Below are 24,254 nucleotides of genomic sequence, written 5' to 3'. Positions count from 1 at the left end.
TGGCCCCGCCCCTTTGGTCCAGAAAGGGCGTGGTCTGGGCGTGGACACCACACCCTTCCTTGGGGGGAGGGGGCGTGGCTTCCCCAGCTGGCCCCGCCCCCACCTCCTGGGCTTGGTCCCCCCGGGACCAGTCCCCCCCTCCCAGTGCTCCCAGTGCCCCTCCCCACTGCAGCCAGCGAACCCCAGGCGTCCGGGCCCCCTCCCGCCTCCCCCCGGTGCCCGGGGAGGACCCAGGCGTCCGGGGGAGCGTCCCCCCCCCCAAAAGCGGGGAGAGGACCCAGGCGTCCGGGCCTCCCCCCCCTTCCCCTTGGGGTCGTCAGCAGGGATGGGGAGGGGGGATTCGGCTCCGCTCGGGTGTTTCCGTCAGCGCGCGGAAACGCCCGATGGCCGCCGAGGGGTGTTCGGGTCTTTCCGGATCCACTCGGGGAAGTGGCGGCGGAGGCGGAGCTCGGCTCTTCCCGTGGCTGTCAGCGGAATCTGCCGAAGGCGGCTTCGGGTCTTTCCGCTCCGGCATGGGGCCGGTGAGAGGCGTCGGGTGATTCCGGAGCGCCGCCGGAAACGCCCGAAGCCGGGAGGCGGCACGGAGCCGAATCCATCCGGACAGAGCCGAAGCGGAGCGGGAGGCGTGTCGGGTGTTTCCGGCGCGGCGGCGGAAATGGCCGAGGGCCGGCGGCGGCGGCCATGTTGGGAGCCGCTGGGTGCTGAGGAGGCGCGAGTGTGAGGCGGCGGCGGCGGCCGGGCCGGGCGGACTCGCCGCCCGCTCCCCTCTCCCCCCCTTCTCCTCTCCCGTCCCCCTCCCCGGCCTCCCCCATGCCGGTGGCCTGGCCCCCCCCCGCTCCCTGAGCGCGGCCCGGGGCTCCCTCTCCCCCACCTCCCCTTCCCCCTCCCCGCACACCGCCCGCCGCGGCTTCCCCCTATCGCGATAGTCGCCGGCGGCGGGGGGGGCCGCCATGTCGAGCAGCGGTCGCAGCCCTCTACCTACGGTCAACGAGAGAGACGCGGAACAGGTAGGTAGGGCCGACGACGGGGAGGGCCTCTGTGAGGGGAAGGGGGGTCTGAGGGGAGCCCGGCCCCTCCGTGGGGGCCGTTTTGTGAGGAGAAAAGGCGGGTCTGGGGTCGGTTTGTGAGGGGAGAGGGGGGTCTGAGGGGGTTGTGGGTCGGTTTGTGAGGGAAAAAGGCGGGTCTGGGGTCGGTTTGTGAGGGGAGAGGGGAGTCTGAGGGGGTTGTGGGTCGGTTTGTGAGGGGAAAAGAGGGGTCTGAGGGGGACCTGGGTAATTTTGTGAGGGGAAAAGGGGGTCTGAGCTCTTTTGTGAGGGGAAAAGGGGTCTGACGGGGTCGTGAGCCCTTTTTGGGAGGGGAAAGTGGTGATCTGAGTGGATCGTGGGCCGTTTTGTGAGGGGAAAAGGGGATCCTGGGCCATTTTGTGAGGAGAAAGGTGGGTCTGAGGGGATCCTGGGCCCCTCCATGAGGGGAAAAGGGGGTCCGGGGGGGTCAGGGGTCGTTTTGTGAGAACAAATAGGGGCTCTGAGGGGGTCGTGGTCCATTTTGTGGGGGGAAAGCGGGGGTCTGAGGGAGTCCCGGGCCATTCCATGAGGGGAAAAAGGGGAGGTCTAAGGGGACCCTGTGCCCCCTAGCCTGGCCCCTCTGCAAGGGGGTCCTGGGGGGGCCCAGCTCCTCTCCCAGCCCCCCCATGAAGTACCCTGGGGCCTCCCATGGCCCAGACCCCTGTGTGGGCTGGGAAGGATCTGAGCCAGGGTCCCCCCTCAGGGGCTGGATCGGGCTCCTCCATGGGACCTGGTGTAGGGAGGGGTGCTTCTGGGCTGGGCCCACCCAGAGGGGTCTGGGGTCCCATTTTGGGGGGTCACTGAGGGGCACCAGGGTCTGCCCCTGCCAAAGGCAGGCGTGAGGGGGGCAGGGCTTGCACCCAAAGGAAGGGGGGCAGGCAGGGGGGTGCCAGCCCCCACATTGGCCTTCCTGGGGGTTTGGTATCTGCCGGGGAGGGGGGGGGGTGTGAGGTTTGGGGTGTCATCGTTGTTGTGTGTGTCCCGTCCTCCCCCCGTCTCGGTGGCTGCGCGGACTGGGTGTGGGGGCGTGAGCCCACCCCCTTCCCTGCTGCGGCCCCCCCACGGCAGAGAGGGGGTTGTGGGGGCGGCATCGCTGCCACGGGCTGGGTGCCCTCTGTGGGGTTTGGGGAGTGGGGGGCTGTGAGGTGTGTACCCCCCAAAATTGTGTGGGTGCCCACCCCTGTGATGGGGGGCCAGTCTCCCCCCAAGATGGGGAGGGTGGGGGTTCACCCCTGTGTCTGTTTGGAGGGGGGGTGAGGCCCAGACCCCTTTGGGGGGCAGCTGGAAGGGGGGTCCCCCATTTTGGGGTGTAGGTCTTGGGGGGCTCTTGGTGTCCCCCCCACTCCCAAGTTTGGGTGCTGGTGGGGACCCCCACTTATGGCTTAGCCCTTTTGGGGGTTCCTGGGGGGGCACCTTCGCTATCCCAACTGTGTGGCACCCCCATTTTGGCTGCTATTTTCGGGGGCTCCCCACCTTCTGCAGTGGGGGGGACCCCCAAGCAATGGGGAGGGACGCCAGCAGGATGCGGCTCGGGGCGGGGACACAAGTGGCTTCGTCTCCGTGTCCCCAACGCTGAGGGCAAGGTGATGCCACCCGCTCTCTGGCCTTCACCGTGGTGTTTGGGCACCCCTCATTTTGAGTCGCTTTGGGTCTTTTTCCCTATTTTTCCGCCGTTATGTAATGACAGAGGAGAATTCTTCCTGCCTGGGAGGATTTGGGGAGGGGGTGGCGGAGAGTTGGGGGGACTGCCGCATCTCCCCCCGAACCAGCATCCCATATCGGGGTGCCTCCCCCCCCAGTTCCTCCATCACGTGGAGGACGATCTGGCGTGTTTTTATAAAAAAAAAAAAAAATAATTCAAAAATAACTAAATTTGGCTGACATTTCAGCGCCGCCGCACCAAAGCTGTTTCACCATCTCCTGTCGGCTGCTGAGGCGGTGGGGGGGGCGGGTAACTGCCTGCCCGCCGCAGGTAGGCCCGGCGGCGGTTACCGGTTACACCGTTAGTGGTTACCGGTTATGCCGTAGCCAGTTGCCACCAGTTTTGTGCCTGCGGCATGGTTGGGTGTTGGCGGCATCGGCACCCCTGGCACCTCGGCTGTTTGTGCCGGGATCTTTAGACCTGACCGGTGACATCACCCCCGGACCTAGTGACATCACCCCCGGACCTGGTGACATCACCTCCACCGCCATTCTGGTGGTGATTCCCAGCGGTTTGGCTCTAACGTCAGCCGGCAAGCAAGACAGGGCCCTCCCACCCCGATGTGTCTCATTAGTGTTGATTTTTCCTTTTTCCGCCCCGTTTTCACCCCCTTGGTGCTTCAGGTGTTCCCCAAAACCGCGGTGCGACACCGCAACCCCACCAGCTCCCGCGGCCTGGCTGAGCCAGCATCAGCCCCAACCGGTCGAGCCGGTCTGGCCTTCCCGGCGCTCCTTGGGGAGTTCAACTCTCGGCGAGCTTCCGCTGGCACCACCCCGCACCGGGCCGGCCATGGCCGTTGGCGTCGCTGGCACTGCCACGAGCTGAGCCGGTTTGGGGTCGCCGAGCGTGAGTCCCCGCTGTGGTGCTGGGGTTGGGGTGGGGAAACTGAGGCACGAGGGATTTCAGCAGCGAGGGAGGGGGTTTAGAGCTGAGCTCGGAGCCTGTTTAATTAACAAGAGTTTGGTTAATGAGCGCCAAGCCCGGCACCGCTCTTCATAGCCGCGGGGGGGATGCTGCGGCGCTGAGGGCCGAGTCCTTCCTTGCTGTGCCAAAACCGGGAGCGCTGAGGCGGCCGCCCACGTCCCGGCGAGGGAGACGGTGACGACCTCCCGGCGTTTCGGCACCGCACCGGGCAAAGCCTGGAGCCGGCGGCACTTTCAGCAAAGCATCACCGGGCCCCGGCGCAGCTGCCACCGCTCTCCCGGCACGACCTTTGCCGGGAGGGGTGGAGGAGAGCCGCCAGCGCCGGGGGATGTTTGCTGGCTACTCCAGCCTCACCGATAAGAGGTGCCGGAGAAATGCCAGGCATGCCGGCTGCTCGCCAGCACCGCTGCAGAGCCCCACAGGTTTTTTTTTTTTTGGGAGGGGGGAACCGGCGTTGGTGCTGCCGCACGCCTCGAAACCCCGAATTAATTCCCTGGCAGCGTGGCCAGATGGCGGAGCGCGCTCCCCGCCCCGTTGCCACGGCAGTTTTTTGGCAGAAAAACCCCATTTTTCTTCACTTTTCCCCATCATTCTCCCGGCAAAGTGCTGGATTTTGGGGGAGGGGGAGGATCCGACCCCCCTCAGTCCCCAAAACGCTGCGTTTCCCCCCCCCTCCCCCCAAATCTGGGAGCACGGTGCCTTGCACCCGGTTGCGCCATCGCCGGCTGAGCAATGCTGAAAACTCCCCCCCTCGCTTCCGCTGGCAGTTTCCTTCCCACGGGGGGGGCACCCCAAGAGTGTGACCCACCCCAAAACCCCAGTGAGGTTTTGGGGGAGGCTGTGGTGGCCCCAAATCCCGGGGGTGGGCGATTTGGCTCAACTTCCCTGCCCGCTCACGCGCACCCTTTATCTCCGGTGTCACCGGAGCGGTGACAGCGCGGCGAGGGGGGGCGTTTGTGTGTGTGTGACGCCACCCGGTGCTGCCGTTTCGCTCCACGTAAGGGAACACCCCAAAAGTGTCCCCAAAGCCGGGGTGACCCTGGGGGGAGGGGGTCGTCTGCGGGGGCTTTTGGGGTGTGGGATGGGGGGGTTTGGTGGCAGTGGTGTTTTGGGGGATGCCCTGGGGGTGTGTCTCCACCCCCCCACCCCCGTTTTGGCTGTGGGGTGAATCCAGGCACCTGGGTTGCCCGTTTTGGGGTAAAGTCATGACATTTTGGTACCCCACTTCTGGGAGGAGATTGGGGAGGGGACAGCCATGTCCCTGTCCCTCCCAGGGAGGGGGTGTCACCATGCTGGCCCCGTCCGTGTGTGTCCCCCCCCCCCGGCCCAGCCCGAAACCGCGGTGCTTGCGTCAGGTATCGGGGGCGGCTCCCGGCCTGCCCGGGGCGCGGCACGGTGCCGTACGGCAACGGCACTCCCGGACTTTGCTCCCGGCTTTGCCGAGAGCCTCTGGACCCCCCCATGGGAATTCTTCTTGGTGGGGGGGACAGGGGACATGGAGCTGATTGTCCCCTTTGTGTCCCCACAGCCAGGTCCCGCGGAGGGGAAGGGCGGCGGGAAGGCCAACATGCTGAGGGGCCGGAATTCGGCCACCTCCGCCGACGAGCAGCCCCACATCGGCAACTACCGCCTGCTGAAAACCATCGGCAAGGGCAACTTCGCCAAGGTCAAGTTGGCCCGGCACGTCCTGACCGGCAAGGAGGTGAGTGCCACCATGGTGTGGGGACAGTCCTCGTCCCGCCAATGCCACCACGGTGTGGGGACAGGCTCGTGGCCCTGTCCCTGTGGGTGCCACTGCAGGGACAGGCTCATGGTCCTCGCCCTGGGAGTGCTACTGCAGTGCAGGGACAGTTCTGGGCTCCCAGTCTTCATCCCATGAATGCCACCACGCTGTGGGGACAGGTTCCTGGTCCTCGCCCTGCGGGTGCCGCCACGGGGACAGGCTCGTGGTCCTCGCCCTGGGAGTGCCACCGCAGTGTGGGGACAGCTTTGGCTCCTGGTCCTTGCCTTGTGGGTGCCACCGCAAGGATGGGCTCCTGGTCTTTGCCCCATGAGTGCCACCGTGGTGCAAGGACAGTTCTGGCTCCCAGTCGGTCCTCATCCTGCAGCTGCCACCGTGGTGTGGGGACAGTTCTGGGCTCCCGGTCCTCACCTCGTGAGCGTCACCGCAGGGATGGCCTTGTGGTTCTTGTTCTGTGAGTGCCACTGTGGGGACAGGCTCCTTGTCCTTGCCCCGCAAGTGCCACCATGGCACAGGGATGGTCCCAGGCTCTTGGTGCTCATCCCGTTAGTGCCACTACAGCATGGGGACGGGCTCCTGGTCCCTGCCCCATGAGTGCCACCACAGTGTGGGGACAGTCTCCTGGTTCTCACCCCGTGAGTGCCATTGTGGCACGGGGACGGACTTCAGCTCCTGGTCCTTGCCCCGGGGCTGTCACTGGGACTGCCACCATGGCACAGGGACAGGTTCCTGATCCTCGTCTCATGAGTGCCACCACGGTGTGGGGACAGCCCTGGGGACGGTCCCGTCCCCCTGCCCCTCACCTTGCAGGTGCCACTGTGTTGTGGGGACAGTCCCATCCCTTTCCCATCACCCTGTGAGTGCCACCGTGGTGTGGGGACAGCCCCATCCCCCTGCTCCTCACCTCCTGAGTGCCATCATAGCATGGGGACAGTCCTGTCCCCCTGCCTCTCATCTTATGAGTGCCACCATGTTGTGGGGACAGTCTTGGGGATGGTCCCATCCCCTTGCCCTATGCCTGGTGCAGGGACAGCCCTGGGGACAGTTCTGTCTCCCTGCCCCTCACCTCACGAGTGCCATCGCATTTTGGGGACAGTCCCCTCCCCTGACACCTTCTCTTCCGTCCCAGGTTGCCGTGAAAATCATCGACAAGACGCAGCTCAACTCCTCCAGCCTGCAGAAGGTGAGGGGGGGCACTGGGGGAGCAGCCGCTTTTGGGGGACACATGGGGGTTAGTGGCGTCTCACTCCCCCCCAAAAAAACCCAAACCAACCCCGCCCCGTTCCTCACAGCTCTTCCGGGAAGTGCGAATAATGAAGGTCCTGAACCACCCCAACATAGGTGAGCCCCCCAATCCCCCCCAGCTGCACGCTGGGACTCCTGTGCCCCCCTTTCCCCACCCCTGGGGGGGTCCTGGGGGCTGTCCCCCACCCTGGTGGGTCCCCCAGCCCTGGGGGGGGGGGGGTCCCAGGGGTGGCTTCCAGCCCCGCTTTGCCCCCTTTGCAGTGAAACTCTTTGAGGTGATTGAGACGGAGAAGACGCTTTACCTCGTCATGGAGTACGCCAGTGGGGGTGAGCAGCGGGCGGGGGGGGACAGCAGGCAGGGAGCGGGCAGGGCTGCCTCGCCTCTCACCCCTGCCTTCTGTCCATCCCGTCCCCCCCCCCAGGTGAGGTTTTCGACTACCTGGTGGCCCACGGGCGCATGAAGGAGAAGGAGGCCCGGGCAAAGTTTCGACAGGTCAGGAGGGGATGGCAGTGTGACAGCCCTGAGGGGATCTGGGGACACCTCTGTGGCCCCAGGAGGGCTGGGGGACACCCCTGTGCCCCACCCCAGGGTGGGGGGCCCCCCTGACACCCCCCTCTCCTGCAGATAGTGTCGGCCGTGCAGTACTGCCATCAGAAGTTCATTGTCCACAGGGACTTGAAGGTGAGGAGCCCCCCCCTTTAAAGCCCCCGACACCCCATGGGACCCCTGCCAGCACCCCAAGGTGCTCCACAGCTTCTACCCCCTGCCTGTTGACCCCACAGCGGCACCCAGATACCCCTGGGACCCCCAGGGCAGCATCCAGATAACCCTGAACCTCCTGGGAGGTGCTGGGACCCCCAGGGCAGCACCCAGACACCCTTGGGACCCCCAGAGCAGCACCCAGACACCCCTGTGAGGTGCTCGGACCCTCTGGGGCACCACCCAGACACCCTCAGGGCCCCCAGGGCAGCACTAGACAACCCTAAAGCCCCACGGCAGCACCCAGGACCCCCCACAGCAGCACCTGGACATCCCTGGGACCCCCAGGGCAGCACCCAGATATCCTTGGGACCCCCTGGGAGGTGCCAGGATCTCCCGGGCTACCACCCAGACTCCTCTGGGAGCCCCAGGGCAGCACCCAAGACCCCCTGGGGCAGCACCCACACAGCCCTGGGACCCCTTAGAAGGTGCTAGGACCCCCTGGGGCAGCACCCAGATTCCCCTGGGATGGGCCGGGACCCCCAGGGCAGCACTTAGATACCCCTGGAACCCCCAGAACAGCACCAGATACCTCCAGAACCCCCCCTGGCTGCACCCATATCCCCCCAACCCCTCCCCCCCCAGCAGAGCACCCAGACACCCCTAAAGCCCCTCGGGCCGCTCTTCCTCCCCTGGGACAGGCGGAAAACTTACTGCTGGACGCCGACATGAACATCAAAATCGCCGATTTCGGCTTCAGCAACGAATTCACCTTCGGGAACAAACTGGACACATTTTGTGGGTCCCCTCCCTACGCCGCCCCCGAACTCTTCCAGGGGAAGAAGTACGATGGCCCCGAAGTCGACGTCTGGAGTTTGGGCGTCATCCTCTACACTTTGGTCAGCGGTTCCTTGCCCTTCGATGGGCAAAATCTCAAGGTAATGCCTCGTTTTGGGGGGGGTCCCCGAGGTTCCCGGGGTGGTGGCAGTGTCCCCATGACTGTCTTTTACCTCAGGAGTTGCGGGAGCGGGTGCTGCGGGGCAAGTACCGGATCCCCTTCTACATGTCCACCGACTGCGAGAACCTGCTGAAGAAGTTTCTCATCCTTAATCCTACCAAGAGGGGCACCTTGGAGGTGAGGGGGGGGGTGGGAGAGCCACGGAGGCACCCCCAGTGGGGTCCTGGGCACCTCCAATGGGGTTCTGAGCACCCCCAGCATGGCCCTGGGCACCCCGGGACACCCAAGTGTGGTCCTGAGCACTTTTAGCGTGGTCCTGGACATTCCTGGGATCCTCCAGAACCCCCCCCTAGCGTGGTTCTGGACACCCCCAAGAGCACCCCAAGACCCCCAGCATGGTCCTGGGTGCCCCCCAGGTTTCCCCAGGGACCCCCGGTGTGGTCCTGGGAGCCCCTGGGCACCCTCAGGACCCCCTGAGCATCCCCAGCGTGGTTCTGGGCACCCTGGAACCCCCTAGCATGGCCCTGGACACCCCCGAGAGCACCCCAAGATCCCCAGCAGGGTCCTGGGTGCCCCCTGGGACACTGAATATGACCCTGGGGTCTCCTAGGACCACCCCAGGCACCCCCAGCCTGGTCCTGGACACCCCGGGCACCCCCAGGCACCTCCAACGTGGTCCTGGGCACCCCAGGAGCTCCCTGGGCACCCCCAGTGTGGTCCTGGGCACCCCCGAGCACCCCCAGAATGGTGCTGAACCCCCGGGACCCCCAGGCACACCCGGTATGGTCCTGCGCACCCCAGGAGTCCCCTGGGACCCCCAGTGCAACCCTGAGCCCCCCAATGAACCCCCAGCACAGCACCAGAGACCTCCTGGGGATGCCTCCTGCCCCCAAAATGTCCCTGGCCCCCCAGGACCCCAGAGGTGACCCCAGGAAGCCCCTGGGACCCCCAGACCCCCCTCAAGACCCACTTTGGTGTCGCGTGTGTGTGTCCCCCACCCAGCAAATCATGAAGGACCGCTGGATGAACGTGGGCCACGAGGATGACGAGCTGAAGCCCTACATGGAGCCCGTGCCAGACTACAAGGACCCTCGGAGGACAGGTAGGACCCCCCCCGGATACCTGGGTCCCCATTTGGGGGGGGGGGGGGGGTCCTCGAGGGGCTGCCCGAACACATGGGTTCCCCCACTGAGGCCTGGCCCCCCCCAGAGTTGATGGTGTCCATGGGGTACACGCGGGAGGAGATCCAGGAGTCGCTGGTGGGGCAGAAGTACAACGAGGTGATGGCGACCTACCTGCTGCTGGACCACAAGAGCTCGGAGGTGCGGGGACATCGGGTGACACTGGGGGACGTTGGGGACACCGCAGGGGTGTAGGGGGGTGCAGGAGATGTGGGGACAATGGGGAGAGGTGAGGACGCAGGTGGGACAGGGAGTATGGAGGGGATGAGGGGACAGCGAGGGGACACGAGGAGGGTCATGGGGACAGATGTGACAGGGAGCATGGAGGGTATGAGGGGATGTGGGGACACTGAGGTGACATGGGGACATGAGGAGTCCTGGACATGTGATGGAGCATGGAGGGTATGAGGGGACATGGGGACGATGAGGGGACGTTGGGAGGGTCACGGGGACGTGGAGAGTATGAGGGGATGTGGGGACAATGAGGGGACATGGGGACTTGAGATAAGGGGGACACAGGTGTGATGGAGCATGGAGGATGTGAGGGGACACGAGGGCAACGAGGGGACACGAGGAGTGTGGGGGACGTGGGTATGATAGGGAACATGGAGGGGATGCGAGGACAATGAGACATGAGAGGGACATGGGGACAATGAGGTGACATGGGGACATGAGCAGACATGGGCATGTGATGGAGAATAGAGGGTATGAGGGGACATGGGGACAATGAGGGGACACGAGGAGGAACGTGGGGAGATGGGTATGACAGGGAACATGGAGGTCTGTGGGGACATGGGGACACAGGTGTGACAGAGCATGGAGGATATGTGGGGACATGGGGACAATGAGAGGACATGAGGAGAGTCATGGGGACACAGGTATGTCAGGGAACGTGGAGGAGATGTGGGGACAACGAGGGGACACAAGGAGGAACGTGGGGACATAGGTATGACAGGGAACGCAGGGAGGAGATGAGGGGACGTGGGGGGACACTGGGGGGGCCACAGGGAGGGACATGAGGGACACCGTCCTTCCCGGCCGTACCCTGACGCGGTGCCAGCACGTCCCCGTGCCATCACGTCCCCGTCCCCAGCTGTGCCCCGTGCCGGCACGTCCCCGTCCCCAGCTGTGCCCCGTGCCAGCGTGTCCCTGTCCCTGCACGTCCCCCGCGCCAGCGCCGCCCATCGCCAACCCTGCCCTGGCCGGCGGGTCTCCATCCCCACGCCTGCTTGGTGCGTCCCCCCTGTGCCCCACACCCACGCGTCCCCCCTGTGCCCCACACCCACGCGTCCCCCGTGTGTCCCCCCCCCGTGTCCCCAGCTGGAGGAGAGCCTGGCGCTGAAGCCGCGGGCGGCCCCTGACCTGGCCAACAGCTCGGGCCCCTCCCCGGCGCACAAGGTCCAGCGCAGCGTCTCTGCCAACCCCAAGCGCCGCGTCAGCGACCAGGGTGAGCCCCCCAAATGCGTGGGGCCGGGAGGGGAAGGCCCAGACACCTGGGGCCGTGGTGGTGGGGGGGGGGCCGGGTGCCCGGGTCCTTGGGTGGGGGACGGTGCGGGGGAGATCCAGACACCTGGGTCCCTTGGTCGTGGGAGCAGGGGGCACCCATGTCCCTCGGGAGCGGGGTCCTGAGACACCTGGGTCCCCATGGGGTGGGGGTGGAGTGGGGGCCCCCACATACCTGGGGGCCACCCGTGTCCCCGAGGGTGGTGGGGATGAAGCAGGGGCGTCCCTGTGGGGCAGGGGGTGGAGCAAGAGCCCCCTGGGACACCTGGGGGGTGGGGGGTCAGTGGGAGGGTGGGGAGTGGGTCCCTGGATGCCAGGGTCCTCGTGGGACCCCCCTTGACACCCCTTTCCCCCACCCCCCAGCCGGCCTCTCCATCCCCACCTCGGCCTCCTACTCCAAGAAGACGCAGGCGGCCAACGCGGAGAACAAGCGAGGAGGAGGAGGAGGGGAGGAAGAGGGGGGGCGGCGGGCGGGCAGCACCGCCAAGGTGCCCCCCAGCCCCCTGCCCGGCCTGGAGCGAGCCAAGGGCACCCCCTCTCCCTCCACGGTCAGCACAGGGTGGGGGGCACCCATGTCTGGGTCCCCTGGGGGTGGGAGCAGGGGGGGTCGGACACCTGGGTCCCCTGGCTTGCGGGGCAGGGTGGGGGCCATGGTCCTCTGGGGGTGCAGGGGTGGGAGTGGGGGGTCCGGGGGGGGTCCCGGATGCCTGGGTCCCCTGGGGGGGTGGGAGAAGAGGGGGGCCCAAACACCTTGGGTCCCTCAGGGGTGCCAGGGTGCCCTGGTTCCCATAGGGGCCTGAAGGAGGGTCCCCAGACAGCTGGGTCCTGCATTTGGGGGTGCCCATGGGGTGCCCGGATGCCTGGGTCCCCCCTGAGTGCCCCCCCCCCTTGTCCGTGTGTCCGTCCCCCCCACAGAACAGCGTCCTCTCCACCGGCACCACGCGCAGCCGTAACTCCCCGCTGCTGGACCGGGCCAGCCTGGGCCAGAGCTCCCTGCAGAACGGCAAGGACAGGTAGGGGACCCCCCGTGCCCCCCCCCCCCAAATACCCCCTGCCCCGCCTTAATGCCCCCCGCCCCCCGCTTTTCTCTCCTAGCCTGTCTGCGCCGGGCTGCCGGCCCTCACCCGCTGCCCCCCCGGCCCCTGGGGCCCCCCCGCGGTCCCGGCAGCACCCGAAACCCACCGCCACCCCCACCGACGCCAACTGCGAGGCCCCCCGGCCCAGGCAAGGCCCCCCCAAAAATCTCAGCATGGGGCCCGCGTCCTGGGGGGGCTCCTGGGAGGGTTTGGGGGGTCCCCATGTGCCTCTCCCTGATCCTGCTGCAGCACCCCTGCATGTCCCCAGGGATCGGGGGGGATTTGGGGTGCTGCGGGGTGCCGACAGGTCCCCGGGTGCTGCAGGGTGTCTGCGGGTCCCTATGGTGCTGTGGGGTGCTGGCAGGTTCCCGGGGTGCCTTGGGGTGCTGGCGGATCCCTGGGGTGCTGGCGGATCCCTGGGGTGCTGGCGGGTCCCCTGGGTGCAGCAGGGTGCTGGCAGGTCCCTGCGGTGCTGTGGGGTGCTGGTGGGGCAGTGGCAGGGCATCAGCAGGTCCCTGGGGTGCTGTGGGGCACCAGTGGGTCCCCGGGGCGTGGCAGGGCCCTGGCAGGTCCCCAGGGCGCGGCAGGGTGCCGGTGGGTCCCCAGGGTGCTGTGGGGTGCCAGTGGGTCCCTGAGGTGTGGGCAGGGCCCTGGCACATCCCCATGGCGCTGTGGGGCACCAGTGGGTCCCCGGGGCGTGGCAGGGTGCCGGTGGGTCCCCATGGCGCTGTGGGGCACCAGTGGGTCCCCAGGGTGTGGTAGGGTGCTGTGGGGTGCCAGCAGGTCCCTGGGGCGCGGCAGGGCCCCGGCAGATCTCCGAGGTACCGTGGGGTGCCGGCGGGGCGCCAGCAGGTCCCCACGCCGGCAGATCCTCGCGGGGCAGCGGTGGCTCTCCGCCGCGCCGTGGGGTGCCAGCAGGTCCCTGGGGTGCAGCGGGGTCCCCGTCCCCCCCCCCCCCAATTCCCATTAACCCCCCCCCGTCCCCGCAGCGGGGCCCCCGGCCGGGTGCCGGCAGCTTCTCCTTCAGCCCACAACGTCAGCCAGGGCCCCGGGGAGCGTCCCAGCTTCCCCCGGGGGGTCTCCAGCCGCAGCACCTTCCACGCCGGGCAGCTGCGGCAGGCGCGCGACCAGGCCCCCCTGCCCTACGCGCTGCCCCCCGGCCTGCCCCCCGCCTCCCCCTCCGGCGCCAGCCAGGGCCGGCGCGGCCCCTCCGCCAGCCTCTTCAGCAAGTTCACCTCCAAGTTCGTCCGGAGGTGAGGAGGGGAAAGGGACCGTCCCCGCGTGTCCCCGGTGTGTGGCTCCTCGGTGTGTGTCCCCTGGGCTGTCCCCACGAACCCCCAGGGCTCTTGCGTGTCCCGCCTGTGTGTCCCCCTGTCCCCTACAGAGCTTCTCCTAGGCCACGAGTGCCCCCGCGGTGGCTGCTCTGTGTCCCCTCGTCCCCCGTCTGTGTGTCCCCTCATTCCACCCAGGGATCCTCTCCTGTGTCCCCCTTGTTCCCCTCCACGGCTCCTCCGTGTCCTCTCGTCCCCCCAGGGCTTTTCCGTGTGTCCCCTTGTCCCCCCCAGGGCTCTTCCTGTGCCACTTGTCCCCCCGGGGATTCTCTGTGTCCCCTTGGGGCTTTTCCTGTGCCACTAGTGCCCCCTTGGTGTGTCCCCTTGTCCCCCAGGGCTTCTCCATGTCCCTTCTGTGTCCCCTCCCTCATTCCACCCCGGGCTCCTCTGTGTCCCCTCTTGTGTGTCCCCTCATCCCCGCAGGACCCCTCCATGTCCCCTCTCTGTGTCCCCTTGTTCCCCCTGACGCTCCTCCTCTGTCACTCGTGCCCCCTGGGCTCCTGTGTCCCCTTGGTGCGTCCCCTTGTCCCCCCCAGGCTCCTGTGCCACTCGTGTCCCCCACAGCTCCTCAACGTCCCCTTGTTCCCCCCAGGGCTCCTCCTTGTCCCCCCGTGTCCCTCTGGGGCTCTTACATATCCCTTCTGTGTGTGTCCCCTTGTCCCCTCTGTGTCCCCTGTGCTCCTCCATGTCCCCTCTGCCCCCCCCCCGGGGGCTCTTCTGTGTCCCTCCTAATCTCCCACGTCTCCTCCTGTCACCCTGTGTCCCCTCTGTGTCCCCATCCCCCCCCGTGTCCCCCCAGGGCTCCTGCCATCCCCTTGGGGACCCCCCACGTCCCCTCCTGTCCCCATGTCCCCCCCCGCCGTGTGGTGCCGCAGAGCCAGGGAGGGGGCGACGGGGTGGGGGGGGGCTGCTTCGCCCCGGACACCCGGGTCCCCCCGCTGACCCCATCCCCCTTTGGGGGGCCGGGAGGGGGAGGGGGTACCCGGATGCCGGGGTCCCCCGGGGTGTGGGGGAGGGGGGTGGCTCTGTCCCGGCCCCCTCCCCCCCCCAACGTCGCCCTTCTCTTCTGTTTGTCTTTGTAGAAATCTGTCTTTCAGGTTTGCCAGAAGGTAGGGCCGCGCCGGATGCCTGGGTCCCCCCCACCGCATGCCGCCCCCTCCCGCACCCCCCACGCCCCACCCCCACCCGGGGAGAGCAGGTCCCACCCCCCAACCCCCCACCCCAAACCCCCGCGTCAGCACTGCACGGCCCCGCATGGCCCCCTCCCCGCTCGGCTGCGGCTGTCTGTCCGTCCGTCCCCCCCACCGTGTGTGTGTGTGTGTGTCTGTCCCCCTCCCCGTGCTGTCTGTCCGCCTGGGGCCCGTGCGGGAGGGGAGGGGCTGCCCCACCCCATCCCCCCTCGCTGATCTCTGCCCCTTCTTGTTTCTCGAGGAACCCGCACGAGCCCGAGAGCAAGGACCGGGTGGAGACGCTGAGGTGAGTGCGGGGACGGGGTCCCCAGGACACCCTTGGGGTCCCCGTGACACCCAGGACACCCACGACACCCCTGGGGTCCTCCTGACACCCAGGACCACTGCCTTGGTCCCCCGTGACACCCTTGGGGTCCCCCTGACCCCCAGGACCACTGCCTGGGTCCCCAGGACACACCCAGGGTCCCTGTTGGCACCCCTGGGCTCCCCATGACACCCCTGGGGTCCCCAAGACCACCACCTTGTCTCCCAGGACCCCCCTGAGGTCCCCACAACACCCCCAGGGTCCCTGGGGCACCCGTGGGACTCCCCTGTGACACCCAGCACTGCCATACTGGTCCCAGGGCCACCCCCACGGGACACCCAAGCCCCCTGTGCCAATCCTGGTGCCGTCCTTGTGACACCCAGGCTGGCTGTGCCAGTCCTGGGGACAGCCAGGGGACACCTGGATGGGCTGGGGACGTCCCCAGGGCCCCCGTGACACCCAGCCTACCCCCCGTGCTGGTCCTGGTGATGTCCACAGGACCCATGGGACACCCAGGACCTCCATGCTGGTCCTGGTGACATCCATGGGGTCCCTATGACACCCAGGACCTCCATGCTGGTCCTGGTGACCTCCATGGGGACCCTATGACACCCCAGGACCTCCATGCCGGTCCTGGTGACATCCGTGGGGCCCCTGTGACACGCTAGGGCCTCCATGCTGGTCCTGGTGACATCTGTGGGGTCCCTGTGACACCCCAGGACCTCCATGCCGGTCCTGGTGACATCCATGGGGTCCCTATGACACCCCAGGACCTCCATGCCAGTCCTGGTGACATCCGTGGGGCCCCTATGACATGCTAGGGCCTCCATGCCGGTCCTGGTGACATCCGTGGGGGCCCCATCGCCCCCAGGACCTCCATGCTGGTCCTGGTGACCTCCATGGGGACCCTATGACACCCAGGACCTCCATGCCGGTCCTGGTGACATCCGTGGCATCCCTATGACACGCTAGGGCCTCCAGGCCGGTCCTGGTGACCTCCATGGGGACCCATGGGACACCCAGGACCTCCATGCTGGTCCTGGTGACATCCGTGGGGACCCTATGACACCCAGGACCTCCATGCCGGTCCTGGTGCCATCCCCACGCCCCCCACGCCGGCCCTGCTGCCGTCCCCATGCCCACCTTCCCACCCCCGGCACCGCCACCACCCCCACCCCCTCGGTGACCCCACCCTGTCCCCCTCCCCCCACCTTCCCCAGACCAGCGGTGGGTCCGGACAAAGAAACCCGCGAAGCCGGCGGTCGAGAAGCCAAGCCCCGCTCTTTACGTTTCACCTGGAGCATGAAGACGACGAGTTCCCTGGAACCCGGGGAGATGTTACGAGAAATCCGGAAAGTTCTCGACGCCAACAGTTGTCGTTGCGAACCCCAGGAGCGTTTCGTCCTCCTCTGCGCCCACGGGGCCCCCGGCCACGACTCCTTCGTCCAGTGGGAGATGGAGGTTTGCAAACTCCCGCGCCTCTCCCTCAACGGCGTCCGCTTCAAGCGCATCGCCGGCACCTCCATGGCCTTCAAGAACATCGCCTCCAAGGTGGCCAACGAGCTCAAGCTCTGAGCCGGCGCCGGGGGGGGGGAGGGGAGGGGACGACGCCGGCACCCACCCCCACCCCGCACACCCCCACCCCACCCGGCGCCCACCCGAGGTGGGGACACGCACGCGACGGATTGATGGGGAAGGGGCGCGCGTCCTCGGTGGCCCCGGGGGACGCCTGCGGGGACCCTTCTGGATGGACCTGGGACCTTTGGGGACGGGGGTTTTTTTTTGGGGGGGGGGGGGAGAGGGGCCTCTTTGGGGACGTTCTGGAATGGCCCAGGGGACCCGTGGGCACACGGGGACGGACCAGGACCTCGTGGGGACGGCCTGGATGGTTTGGGGACGCGTGGGGACGGCCTGAATGGACCAGGGCCTCGTGACGACATGGGGACAATCCTGGGTGACTCAGGGACCTGCGGGGACATCCTGGATGGTCCACGTCATGTGGGGACGGCCTGGGTGGCCCGGGGACCCGTGGGGCTGTCCTGGGTGCCTCAGGGACATCTGGGGACAGCCTGGGTGGCCCGGGCCCCTCTGGGGACATCCTCGATAGACTCGGGGACATGGGGACGTCCGGGGTGACCCAGGGACACGTGGGGCCATCCTGGATGGACCTGGGGCCGGGGGCTGTCCTCGATGGCCCGGGGACATCCTGGGTGTCCCCAGGACCTGCGGGGACGTCCTGCAGGGACCTCACAGGGCCGTGTCCCCCCACCTGCGGGGACGTCCCCGAGCCTTACGGGGGGGACAGCGGGGACGGCCCGGAGCCTTATGGGGACACGGGGACTCCCCGGAGCCCCACCGGCCTTAGGGGACACCCCGGGGACACCGCGGGTGTCCTGACCCCCCCCCGCCCCCCCGGGGACACGGGGATGTCCCCTCCCCCCCTCACTCAGGAAGGGCCCCTGGGGGGGGAGGGGTGCTGCTGCTGCCGGGGGTCGCCCCCACACCCCCCTCCCTCCCCGGGGGGGGCGGGCCGTGCCCCCCCCTTTGACCTGCTGTAGCCCCGCCCCCGGGGGCACGCGGACGGCCGGGGGGGGGGAGGGGCTGCACCGCCCTTTACATACCTCGGGGGGCCCCGCCCCTCCCCCCGCCCTGCCGCCCCGGCCGGGGGGGAGGGGCGCCCCGGGGTGCTACTGCCGGGGGGAGGGGCAGTGCCGCTGGCCCCGCCCCCAGCCCCGCCCCCAGCCCGCGCCGCTGTGGATTTTCCAGGTTCTAGATTAAAAACTTTCCAGAAAGATCCATCGCCTCCGACCAGTGCTCCCAGTACAGACCAGGGCTCCCAGTAGAGACCAGTGCTCCCAGTACGGACCAGTGCTCCCAGTATAAACCGGGGCTCCCAATATAAACCAGTGCCTCCAGTAACCCCCCCAGTAGCTACTGGGTGCACTCCAGTCCTGGTAACCCCCTCCAGTGCTCCCAGTACCCCCCCCGCTCCCACTGACCTTCCCAGTGCCCACGCACGCGGCAGCCGCCCATAGTAAAATACCTTTATTGCAAACGCGGCCGGGGACCCCACCCCCCCCCCGCCCCGGGACCCCACCCCCCGCCCCCGGGACCCCCATCCCCCCCGGCTGCCCCGCCCCCTCCCCGGGGCCGCGTGTCCTCCGGCCCAGCAGGGGCGCTGCGGCGGGGGAGGGGCGTGGCGCGTCCGGAGAGGGGCGGCTCCCAGCGCTCAACGGGGCGGAGCGTGGCCGGCGGCGGGGGGCGTGGCCGAGCGGCGGGGGCGTGGCCGGGGCGGATGAGGGGGCGGGGCCCGGCCCTGCTGGAGCGGCGGCGGCGGCCGCGGCAGCACCGGGGCGTTGGGCGGGGCCGGGCGCAGGAGGGGCGGGGGCTGCGGGGGCCGCGAGGGGGAGGGCGGCGGGGGCGGGGCCGCCGGCGGAGGCGGGGCCGTGCTGGGGGGCGGGGCCGAGGCGGGAGGCGGGGGCGGGCGAGAGACCCCGGTGATCTGCACCTGCGGGAGAGAGGCAGCGTGGGGCGGGGCCGGGGGCGGGGCCAGGAGGGGGGCGGGGCCAGGGCGGGGGCTGGGACTGGGAGTGGGACCAGGAGTAAGAGCAGGGCTGCTACTGGGACCAGTTCCTGAATTGGGACTGGGACCAGAAATGGGGCTGGGGCTGCGACCAGTTCCTGGCTGAGGACTGGAACTGGGACCAGGGCCAGGGCCGGGGCTGGGGCTGGGGCTGGGACCAGTCCTCCCATCAGGAGTGGGGCCAGTGCCTGGCTCAGGCCTGGGCCTGGGACCAGTCCTTGGCTCAAGACCAGGACTGGGACCAGTTCCTGGCTGAGGACTGGAACTGGGACCAGGGCCGGGGCTGGGACCGGCACCAGTGCCCGGCTCGGAACTGGGACCAGTCTCGCGTCAGGACCGGGAGCGGGAGCGGGACCGGAACTGGGACCAGTCCCCGAGTCGGGACCGGGGCTGGGCCGGGTCCTGGGGACAGAACCGGTCCCGGGCCGGGTCCCAGCCCGCCCCCCTCCCCCACTCACCTCCTCCTCCTCCTCCTGCTGCCCCTCCCCGGGGGGGGGCGGGGGGGGCTCCCCCCCCCTGGGGGCCTCCCGCTCCCGCAGCAGCCGGTCGAGGCCGAAGCGGCGGCGGGCGCCCAGGACGAAGCTCTTCACCTGCGCCGCCGTCTTGTTCCCCAGCACCCCCGCCACCGCCGGGAAGTCGCGGCCGTAGCGCCGCAGGGCTGGCGGGGGCAGCGGGGTTAACGGGGGCAGCGGGGGTAATGAGGGTAACGGGGTAATGAGGGTAACGGGGTTAACGGGGGCAGCGGGGGTAACGGGGGTGACGAGGGCGGGGGGTAACGAGGGTAACGGGGGCAGGGGGTAACGAGGGTGACGAGGGCAGGGGGGTAACGAGGGCAGCGGGGGTGACGAGGGTAATGGGGGTAACGAGGGCGGGGGGTAACGGGGGTAACGAGGGTAACGGGGTTAACGAAGGCAGCGGGGGTAACGGGGTGACGAGGGTAACGAGGGTAACGGGGCAGGGGGGTAACGGGGGTAATGAGGGCAGCGGGGTGACGAGGGCAACGAGGGTAACGGGGTTAACGAAGGCAGCGGGGTTAACAAGGGTAATGAGGGCAGCAGGGGTGACGAGGGCAGTGGGGGTAACGGGGTAACGAGGGTAATGGGGTAACAGGGTTAACGAAGGCAGCGGGGGTAACGAGGGGTAACGGGGGTAACGAGGGGTAACGGGGCTCACCCTGCACCGCCAGGAGCTGCTCGTCCGCCGTCCAGCGGGAGCTGAACTTGCCGCTGCCCTGGGGGGGGAGGGGGTTGGGGTGTGGGGGGACGGGGGGACGCCGTGGGGCACGGCCGGGACACCAGGGGGATCCCGCGGGGCACGTGGGGATGCCGTGGGGCGCGGCGGGGCCAGCGTGGGCCGGGCGGCGACGCCGTGGGCGGCGTGGGGCCGGCGCGGGGCGGCCGTGGGGCGGGGCAGGGCCACGGTGTGACAGCGTGGGGACGCTGCGGGGCGCTGCAAGGACGCCATGGGGCACGCGGGGACGCGGTGGGGCACAGCAGGGACGTGGTGTGACGGCGCGGGGCCCGTGGGGACGCAATGGGGCAACACGGGGACACCGTGGGGCACGGGAGGACACCGTGGGGCACGTGGGGACGCTGGGGGGCACGGGTGCGACACCACGTGGCACCGTGGGGCACGTGGGGACACCGTGGGGACACCGTGGGGCACGTGGGGACGCCGTGGGGACACCGTGGGGCATAGGAAGACACCGTGGGGTGTGTGGGGACGCTGTGGGGCCACCGTGGGACACGGCTGTGACACCACAAGGCACCGTGGGGCACGGCAGGACACCATGGGGCGCGTGGGGCCACTGTGGGGCGCACGGGGACGCTGTGGGGCCACCACGGGACACGGCCGTGACACCACGCGGCACCGCAGGGCACAGGAGGACACCGCAGGGCGCGCGGGGACGCCGTGGGGACGCCGTGGGGACCCCCAAAGCCCCACCTCGGGGGGCCGCAGCCCCTCCACGCCGCCCTCCAGCGCCTGCTTCAGGCCGCTATTGATCTGCTTGATCCGCTGCACCTGCGGGGGGGGCGAGAGTCCCGGGGGGGCACCCCACAACTTAGGGGCACCCCCCACCTTGGGGGGCACCCTACAACCTTGGAAGGGGGCACCCCGCAACTTGGAAGGGGGCACCCCATAGCTTTTGGGGGTGGGGGGGCGTTGGTTGTTGAGGGAGATGAGCCCACAGGTGGGATTGGGCGGGGGGGTGTCACCCCCCAACTTAGGGGTCACCCCCCAACTTAGGGGGCACCCCATAGATTTTGGGGGGGGGGGCAGGGCTTTGTAGTTTCTTTTACCTGCCGTTTGAGGGAGACCAGCTGACAATCCAGTTGCCGCAGGGCCAGCGCCCCCAGGTCGGGGTTGGCGGTGACGCCGGCGACGTCCTCCCGGCTGAGGTGCATCCCCCGGGGGGGGCGGCGGCGGTGTCGCGCCGGGGGGTGGTGACGATATTGCGCCTCCTTGCGCGGGGTGGTTTTGGGGTAGAAAGGCTGGAATTGATTAATTTGGGGAGGGGAGGGGCTGGGGTCACCGCGCTCACTTCGTGAGCGCGGTGACCCCAGCCCCTCCCCCTCCCCAAACCTCTTTTGGGGTCCGGTGGTTCCGTCTCCCCTCGTTAACGGGGCGCTGCTCGTCCGTCTCGTCGTTGCTACGGAAACGGGGGTGAAAAGGAAGATTTTGGGGGGCAGGGGGCTGGGTTTGGGGGGCGGGGGGTTTACCTGTCGTCGCGGTCTTTGCGGCCCAGGAGGCGTCGCGCCTGGCGGTCCATGACGCTGGTGCGGGTGCGGGTTTTTTTCCAGGAATAATAATATTTGACGAGGCTGGGGATCAGCTTGTCGGGGAGCTGCGGGGGGAGGTTTGGGGGGCCACGGGGTGAGGTTGGGGGCGGGGGACTGCTGGAATGGGGGGACCCCTAAAAATGGGAGAGGGATGTGGGGGAAGCACCTGGATTGGAGGGGGGGGCAGGAGCGCTTGGAAATGGGGAGGGGGGATCTGCTAGAAATGGGGAAGGGACCCCTGAAATGTGGGGGGAACCCCCAGGAATGGAGGGGGAGGTGGAGGAAACCCCAAGAAACTGGGGGAAGCCCCCAACGATGGGGGGCAGATGGGGGGAACCCCTGGAAATGGGGGAGGGGAGGTGCCACCTGCTGGGATGGGGGAGCAGGTGGCATGGCTGGGGCGGGGTCAGGGGTGGCACGTACCATCTCCTGTGGGGGGTCGGGGCGGCACGTACCATCCTAACACCCCCCCTATGGTGGAGGTCAGGAGGTGGCACGTACCATCTCCTACGGGGGGGGGGTCAGGGGGTGGCACATACCATCCCCTATGGGGGCGGGGTGGCATGTTCCATCCCCTATGGAGGGGGCTCAGGGGTGGCACGTACCATCCCCTATGGGGGGTCAGGGTGGCCCATAGCATCTCCTCGACACCGGGGGAGTCCAGGGCAGCTCGTCCCCCCCAGCCCGGGGGACACCCTGAGCCCCATGCCAGCCCCATGCCAAGGGTCAGCGGGAGGCTCCAGAGGAGGCCAGGGATGGATCCGGCCACCGCGGGGGGGGGGGGGGGTCACCGGGGGCTGGGACCAGGTGCCCTCCCACCGGGGGGCGTGCGGGGGGTTTGGGGGTGCATTTGGGGGGTCTCTCACCATTTGCTGGATGCGGGCGAAGCTCTTGCCGTGGAAGCTGAAGGCCTGCTCGAAAAGGACCTTGTCCTCCACCGTCCACTCGTCCGGGAAGGGCGTGAAGTTGGCCAGGTCGGCCAAGGACTTCTCCACGTCGTGCTTGTGCCACAGCAGCATCCCCAGAGCCTGGGGGGGGGACACGGGGGGGTGTCAGGAGGTGCTGGGGGGCTCCCGGGGGCCCGCGCTGTTTGGGGGTCCACGGTACCTGCTCGATGTTGTAGCCGTGCTTGTCCTTCGCCATGGCGATGTATTTGTCCACTGAGAGGGTAAAGGGGGGTGGGGGTGGGTTAAGGGGGTAAAGGGGGATAAAAGGGGACGTTGGGGGGCAAAGGGGTGTTGGGGGTAAAGGGGGGTTGGGGGGTAAAGGGGGTTGGGGGTAACAGAGGGGTAAAGGGGGGTTACGGAGGGTAAAGGGGGTTAGGGGAGGTGAAGGGGGGATGAGGGGGCAAAGGGGGGTTGAGGGGGTAAAGGGGGGTTGAGGGGGTTGAGGGGGTAAAGGAGGTGTCAGGGGGGTAGGGAGCACCCCGCAGCCCCCCCCCCCACCAAGGGACACCCCGATAGGATGGGGGGGGCTCACATTTGGCGTCGGAGACGCAGTGGTTGGGGGCCCAGACCAGCATCCCCTTCAGCTCCTTGTTGCTGTAGCGGGCGGGGCTCTCTGGGGGGGACGCGGGGGGCGGAGGTCAAGGGGGGAACACCCCCAGCCCCTCCAGCCGCCCCCCCCAAGTCGTCCCTACCTGGTTTGCAGTCGGGGATCACCGCCTGGTAGTCGGCCCCCACCCGGATCATGCTGTCTGGGGGGGGGAAAAGGGGGGACGGGGTTAACGGGGGCCTACGGTTGCGGGGGGCAGCGGTTGTGCCCCTCCCCGCCGGCGAACAAAGCCGGCGGCCGGCGCACATGCGGGCGGCCGGGGACAATGGGGACAGGGCTTTGTTCCCCCCCAGCGTGTGTCCCCGTGTGCGTGTGTGTCCCCAAAACCCCACGGGTGGGGGTGACGTGAGCGCAGCCCCTCCCCCCAGCCCCCAACACGTGGGGCGAGCGTGGCGCCCTGACACACGCGTGTGGCGTGGCGGGGGGACGGGACGCGGGCGTGTTTTTGGGGGTGGGGGGGCACAGGCGTGTTTTTGGGGGGAGGGCCACTCACCGTGGGCGTGCTCGTCCTCGCTGCCCTCGTCCTCGGAGGGGGGCCACCGCCGGCGGCCACCGACTTCGCCCGGCTGCGGGAGAGGATCCCCGAGGGCTTCTCCATCCCCGACGGCATCGCCTGGGGGGGGGGGGGGCTCAGGGTGACCCCAAATCCCCCGGGGGCACCCACAAGGCCCCGCCGGTGGGGCGGGGAGGCTCAGCCCCGCTGCCCCATGCCAAACTTTAGCCCAACCTTGGTTATTTGGGGGGGGAGGGGCGTGGGAATTTGGGGGGGGGACACGGACGCGGTGTTGCTGCGTGGGGTGGCCGGGGCCCCCTCCCTGAAAAGGAGGAAACCCCCCAAAATGGGGAGTAAAGTTGGGGGAGGTAAAAGGGAGGGGATGGGTGGGGGTGTTTGGGGGGTCCCGGCGCCCACCCGTGCCCACCCGCGCCCACACAATGCGCCGCCGGCCGCTCCCGCCGCCTGACGGTGCCAAAGTAGTTCCAGCTCCCCCGGCCTCAGCACGGCCCCCCCGCCCCCAGTGTACCCCTCCGCCGGCGGCAAGGGGGGGCACGGGGGGGGGACACACGGGGGGGTGGAGACACGGGGGTCCCAGCCTCGCCGTGGGGTGTGTGTGGGGCCGGGACCCATAGCGGAGGGGGGAGGGGGGCACACGCGTCTGCGGGACCGTGTCACCCTCTGCGTGTGGCTGGAGGGAACAAAGGGCCGGGGGCGGCGGGGGGACAAAGGGGCTGCTGTGGGGCTGGGGGGGGCTGTCCCACTGGGGGCTGTGGGGCTGTGGGGGGGGGGGGCTGTCCCACTGGGGGCTGTGGGGCTGCTGTGGGGCTGGGGGGGGCTGTCTCACTGGGGGGCCATGGGGCTGCTGTGGGGCTGGGGGGATGTGGGGCGCGGGTGGGGGGGCTGGGGGCTGCTGTGCAGGCCG

At 68.8% G+C, this 24,254-nt stretch overlaps 2 protein-coding genes across 6 annotated transcripts; one reads left to right on the top strand and one right to left on the bottom strand.

The window, feature by feature from the left end:
* Positions 1 to 271: 271 nt before the first annotated feature.
* MARK2 (microtubule affinity regulating kinase 2) lies at positions 272 to 17,713 on the top strand. 5 transcript variants are annotated; one of them, XM_072880690.1, is made up of 19 exons: positions 365 to 1,007; positions 5,219 to 5,392; positions 6,561 to 6,614; positions 6,724 to 6,772; positions 6,938 to 7,003; positions 7,099 to 7,169; positions 7,302 to 7,358; positions 8,078 to 8,314; positions 8,392 to 8,511; positions 9,337 to 9,436; positions 9,544 to 9,656; positions 10,836 to 10,962; positions 11,382 to 11,566; positions 11,934 to 12,031; positions 12,114 to 12,242; positions 13,084 to 13,347; positions 14,508 to 14,534; positions 14,857 to 14,901; positions 16,140 to 17,713. In XM_072880690.1, exons 1-19 carry the CDS (start codon positions 951 to 953, stop codon positions 16,492 to 16,494), a joined length of 2,328 nt encoding a protein of 775 aa, XP_072736791.1. In that variant the 5' UTR covers positions 365 to 950; the 3' UTR covers positions 16,495 to 17,713. The 5 variants fall into 5 exon arrangements, with proteins under 5 accessions (XP_072736795.1, XP_072736794.1, XP_072736793.1 ...); XM_072880693.1 differs by lacking the exon at positions 12,114 to 12,242 and having other exon boundaries at positions 273 to 1,007; XM_072880692.1 differs by lacking the exon at positions 6,938 to 7,003 and having other exon boundaries at positions 275 to 1,007.
* Positions 17,714 to 18,056: 343 nt separating this feature from the next.
* Positions 18,057 to 23,446, bottom strand: RCOR2 (REST corepressor 2). The gene is given in 13 exon segments (XM_072880723.1): positions 18,057 to 18,427; positions 18,961 to 19,160; positions 19,676 to 19,733; positions 20,447 to 20,524; positions 20,803 to 21,075; positions 21,125 to 21,152; positions 21,223 to 21,347; positions 22,149 to 22,310; positions 22,390 to 22,442; positions 22,762 to 22,842; positions 22,922 to 22,978; positions 23,330 to 23,374; positions 23,377 to 23,446. Coding segments are annotated over 13 exon segments (1,509 nt in total). The 3' UTR covers positions 18,057 to 18,148.
* Positions 23,447 to 24,254: the final 808 nt, after the last annotated feature.

This window comes from Ciconia boyciana, chromosome 16 (assembly GCF_034638445.1).
Source record: "Ciconia boyciana chromosome 16, ASM3463844v1, whole genome shotgun sequence".
Classification (NCBI taxonomy): Eukaryota; Metazoa; Chordata; class Aves; order Ciconiiformes; family Ciconiidae; genus Ciconia; species Ciconia boyciana.
Note: the sequence above shows the minus strand (reverse complement) of the source record. Positions and strands in the feature narration are given on the sequence as shown.

Bases quoted from the DNA above. Each gene is read 5' to 3' on its own strand.
- MARK2 (XM_072880690.1), top strand. From the start codon at position 951: ATGTCGAGCAGCGGTCGCAGCCCTCTACCTACGGTCAACGAGAGAGAC. The intron at 5,393-6,560 runs GTGAGTGCCACC...CTTCCGTCCCAG, and splicing joins ACGTCCTGACCGGCAAGGAG to GTTGCCGTGAAAATCATCGA. The intron at 7,170-7,301 runs GTCAGGAGGGGA...CCTCTCCTGCAG, and splicing joins CCCGGGCAAAGTTTCGACAG to ATAGTGTCGGCCGTGCAGTA.